This window comes from Chrysochloris asiatica, unplaced genomic scaffold (assembly GCF_000296735.1).
Source record: "Chrysochloris asiatica unplaced genomic scaffold, ChrAsi1.0 scaffold00010, whole genome shotgun sequence".
NCBI lineage: Eukaryota > Metazoa > Chordata > Mammalia > Afrosoricida > Chrysochloridae > Chrysochloris > Chrysochloris asiatica.
In genome coordinates, this window is record NW_006408528.1 from 34,188,061 (window position 1) to 34,193,000 (window position 4,940).

The 4,940-nt window shown below is 36.1% G+C and overlaps 1 protein-coding gene across 1 annotated transcript in view; it reads left to right on the top strand.

The window, feature by feature from the left end:
* Positions 1–674: 674 nt before the first annotated feature.
* Positions 675–4,940, top strand: part of GSAP (gamma-secretase activating protein) — an 87,507-nt gene continuing 83,241 nt past the window's right edge. Inside the window, exons 1-2 of the mRNA XM_006834400.1 lie at positions 675–705; positions 4,421–4,497. Coding sequence (XP_006834463.1) covers positions 675–705; positions 4,421–4,497 — 108 coding nt within the window. The remainder of the gene's footprint in view (positions 706–4,420; positions 4,498–4,940) is intronic.

The window sequence follows — 4,940 nt, forward strand, 5'->3', positions numbered from 1 at the left end:
TTGATTTTATTATAAGAGAGTAAGTAAAAAAGTATTGTTACTGAGGTTCCATTTCATACACATATTCATTACAAATTGTGTTGTTAAGTGTTTTTGAGTTGGTTTTGACCCATAGTGACCCTGCATAGGAATTCTGAGGAGCAACTGGTGAGCTTGAACTATTGACCTTGAGGTTAAAACTGACTGCAGTCCAGTGCATTAACCCACAGAGCCGTAAAGCATGTTTAAACAGTCTTTGTGATCAGTGGATGCCTGCAGACAAGTTCTCTTAGCAATACACTTGTCTTAGTCTGGTTAGGGTGCTTTCAAAAACAAAGGCGATACGGAAAAAAATGATTTGAGATCAGGATTAATATACAATTTTTAATAAAACTCAAGTCAACAACTTCTGAAATCATTGCCCAAAATCTTGTTGCAAAGTTTCAGTGATTACAAGCTTTCTGGAATGCTGCTCAAGCATACAGTTCCTAGATGGACGAAGCATTTTAAGAAAGGTTAGAAAGACCTCAAAGATGAGCCAAGAGAGGGAAGACCATTAACCTTGATGAATGAATGATGGGCTGAAGCTAGTGGAAAAAGACTATAGAATCACCATTGATGTGGTAGCTACTGCAGTTGGGAGCTCCCTTTTTCAATTTTAAATGAACATCTAGGCCTCAGCACATTTCGGCTTGATGAGTGCCAAAAGCATTGCACGAAGATCAGGTAGCTCACAGAGCTGATCTTTCCGACCAAACTTTTAACTAAGGTCCAACCAAAACAGTAGCTGCCAAGGAGATCTGCTGGGGTCAGTTTAATTCAAATCAAAGATGTCAGGTTAGAAGGTTATGGTGACTTTTTTTTTTTTAACATTCCAAAGGGGTAATCTTGATAGATTTTCTAAAAGGACACAAGAATGACCACAGGGGCTTATTAGGAAGAAATTTTAAGAAAATTGAAAACTATGTTGCACCCAGGATTCTTCCTCCCATCACAACAATATATCAGCTCATTTTTAAGAGGATAGCAAGGGCTGTCCTATGAGAATTACATTGGAAAACCTTACTCCCTCCACCTGAGCTCTAAGCTTGTCACTTCAGACTTCTTTTTATTCCCCAAACTCAAAGAAACATTTCAAAGGAATCATGATTTGAGTCCTTTGAGGATGCCATTGCTGCTGCTTTGATGTGGTGTAAATAGAAGAGAGTAGAATTCTTTGGGAAAGGGTTACAAAGATGGAAACACGGTCTTTAGAAGTGTATTGACCAAATAGAGGATATGTCCAGAAACAACAGCTTCACAATTTGATTGTTTTGTTTAATAAAGGTTTCTATGATTTTGTGGCCATACTTTTTTGACTTACCCTCATATGTGTTGTTAGAGCATGCCAAGTTGGTTCCTAGTCACAGTGCCCTGTGAACAACAGAACAAAATACGGCCCACTCCTGTGTCATCCTCACAATTGTTTCTGTGCTTGAGCCCCTCGTTGTTGTCAATGTGTCAATCCATCTTGTCGAGGACCTTCCTCTTTTCTTCCTGACCTTCTGCTTTATCTAGCAAGATGTCCTTCTCCAAGGACTGGTGCCTCTTGCTAACATGCCCAAGGTACATGAGACAAAGTGTCACTATTCTTGCTTCTAAGGAGCAGTCTGGCTCTACTTCTTCCTAGACAGATTTGTTTGTTCTGGCAGTCTATGGTGTAGTCAGTATTCTTCACCCAGTCCCTTATTCAGAGGCATCAATTCTTCTGCAGGTTTCCTTATTCATTATCCAGCTTTTGCATGCATAGAAGGCAATTGAAAATACCATGGCTTGGGTCAATGGCATCTTAGTTTTAACACTTTAAAAGCTGCTTTTGCAGCAAATTGCCCAATTCATCATTTGCTTTCTCGACTGCTGCTTCTCTGGATATTGATTATGGACTCAAGTAAAACAAAATCCTTGACAACTTCAGTCTTTTCTCCATTTATCATTATATTGTCCATATGTTGAGAAGTTTTTGTTTTGTTTTGTTTTTTACATTGAAGTGTAATCCATACTGAAGGCTGTATTCTTTGATCTTCATCAGTAACTTTCAAGTCTTTGCTTTCAGCCAGCAAGGTTGTGTCATTTCAAATTGCAAGTTGCTAATGAGAGTTCTTCTTATCCTAATATTATGTTCTTCTTCATATAATCCAACTTCTTGGATTATTTGCTCAGCATGCAGATTGAATAAGTATAGTGAGATAATCCAACTGAGACACACACCTTTCCTAATTTTAACTATATAGTTGTTCCGTGTTCTGTTAGACAACTGCTTGTTGGTCTATACGCAGGGTTTACATAAGCACAATGAAGTTTTCTGGAATACACGTTCATCACAATGTTAGCCATAGTTTGTTATGATTCAAATGGTTGCATGCACTTGGATAGTCAATAAAGCATGCTGATAGTCTCTGCTTTTGGCCAAGCTCTATCTAATATCAGCAATGATATCCCTCTATCCATGTCCTCTGCTGAATCCAACTTTAATTTCTGGAAGTCCCCAGTTGATGTTCAACTGCAACAATTTTTAAATTATCTTAAGAAAAATTTACCTGTATGTTATTTTAATGAGATTGCTTGATAACTTCCACATTGTGTTGTATCTTTTTTCTTTGGTATGAGCGCAAATATGGATCTCTACCAGTTGGTTTGAACTGCAAGGTCGGCAGTTCAAGCTCACCATCCACTCCTTGGAAACCCTATACAGGGTCGCCGTGGGTCGGAACTGACTCAACAGCACTTAGCAACAATGTAACAAGAACCAGTTGGTTGGCCAAGTAGCTGTCTTCCCGATTTCTTGGTACAGATGAGTGAGTGCTTCCACTTATTATCTTCATTTGTTGAAATATCTCAATTGGGCTTACATCAATTCCTAGAGCCTTGTGTTTTGTTTTGTTTTTCCAATGCCTTTAGTACAGCTAGGACTTCTTCCTTTAGTATCATCATTCTTGATCATATGCTACTTCCTGAAATGGTAAACATCGATCATTTCTTTTTGGCACTGTGACGGTATATCTGTGTATTTCTTTCATCTTCTTTTAATGTTCCTGCACTGTTCAATGTTTTGCTCATACAACATTTAGTATTGCAACTCAATGTTTGAATTTGTTCTTTAGTTCTTTCAGCTGCCAACATGTTCTTCTCATTTGGTGTTCTAACTTAAGATCTTGAAGTGTAATCCATACTGAATTTAATGCACATTTCATTAAATACTTTACTTTGCCTTCTTGAGCTGTCTTTTGGAATCTTTTGTTCAGTTCTTATACTTCATCATTTCTTCCATTTGTTTTAGCTTCTCTGTGTTTCTATGTTCAAGGAGATGTTTAAAGTCTCTACTGACATGCATTTTGGTCTTTTCTTTCTTTCCTGTCATTTTAATGACCTTTTGCTTTCTTCACATGTGATGTCCTTGATGTCACCCCACAACATACCTGGTCTTTGGCCATTAGTGTTCAATGTATCAAATCTATTCTGAGATGATTTTTAAATCCAGGTACAATATACTCCAGGTTGTAATTTGATTTTCATGAATTTATTTTAATTTTCTTAGCTTCAACTTGAACTTGCATATGAGCAATTTATGGTCTGTTCTGCAGCTTGTCCATGACCTTGTTCTGACTGATATTGAACTTCTCCATCATCTATTTCCATAGATGTAGTTGTTTTTGATTCCTGTGTATTCTACTTGAATAGTCACTGTTTACATTTTTGAAAAAGGTAATTTCAATTTATAAGTGTTGGTCTTGCAAAATTTTATAATGTGATCTCCAGTTGTTTTTATCATCAAGGTCATATTTCCCAAGGACATCAAATGATCAATAATAAAGGATGGCAAAGTTATACCAGGTAGCACGAACAACAAGAAGCTGATGTAGTAATATCAGACAAAGTAGACTTTAAAACAAAAGAAGTATAAGAGGTAAAAAAAAAGAATATTTTATAATGAATTATTTTTTAATTCCATTTTTCAAAAACTTTTAAAATCCCCCTCATAAAATTCTAAATTTGTATGCACCTTAAACATAGTTAAAATATATATAAAGGAAAAATTGATAGATACTTAAAATTTATTGACATACCACATACACACAGAAAAGTCAACAGATCAGGAGTACATAGTTCAGTGAGTTATTGGAAAGTGAACATAGCAGTATACCCAAGATATACAACATTTATCAGCTCCTCAGAAGACCCTCTTGTGATCTCTCCCAATTACAATTCCTTTCCTCTTCTCCAAAGGCCAACTATTTTGATTCCTAATGCTACATAGCTTTGCCTTTTTAAAACACCATATAGTGGAACCATCAGTAAGTATTCTTAAGTACTTGGTATCTTTTGCTGATAAAATTCTTGTTATATATGCTTTTAATCGTCTCCTATTAAGTATTAACTTACTATTATTATCTTACCATTTCAGGTGATTTAGAAAATACTTATGACAGCTTACGTGTACTAAATGTTGAAAGAAATGGTAACATTATTTATACTTACAAGGTATGTTTATATTCTTTTTTTTTTTTGACATGATTCTATACAATATATTATAAGGAGTAATGAATTAAGACTTACCATATGATTTTGGTTCTCTTTCTGATGAAATTTAATATAGTGATTGAAATTTAGTTTTATGAAATGTTTTAGTTCAATAAGATAAAGTTGAGTGTGCACAATATTGAACACCACCACCTGTCTGTCAGATTGTTTATCAGTTTGTCAGGTTGTATATTGTGATGCTGGAAGCTATGCCACCAGTATTTTAAATGCCGGCAGGGTCACCCACAGTGGACAGGTTTCAGAAGAGCTTCCAGATTAAGACAGACTATATAGAAGGAGAGGCAGACCACTTCTGAATGGTTAGTCACTGAAAACCTCATGAATAGCAGTGGAACACTGCCAGACATAGTGCCAGAATATGAACCCCTGAGGTTGGAAGGCAC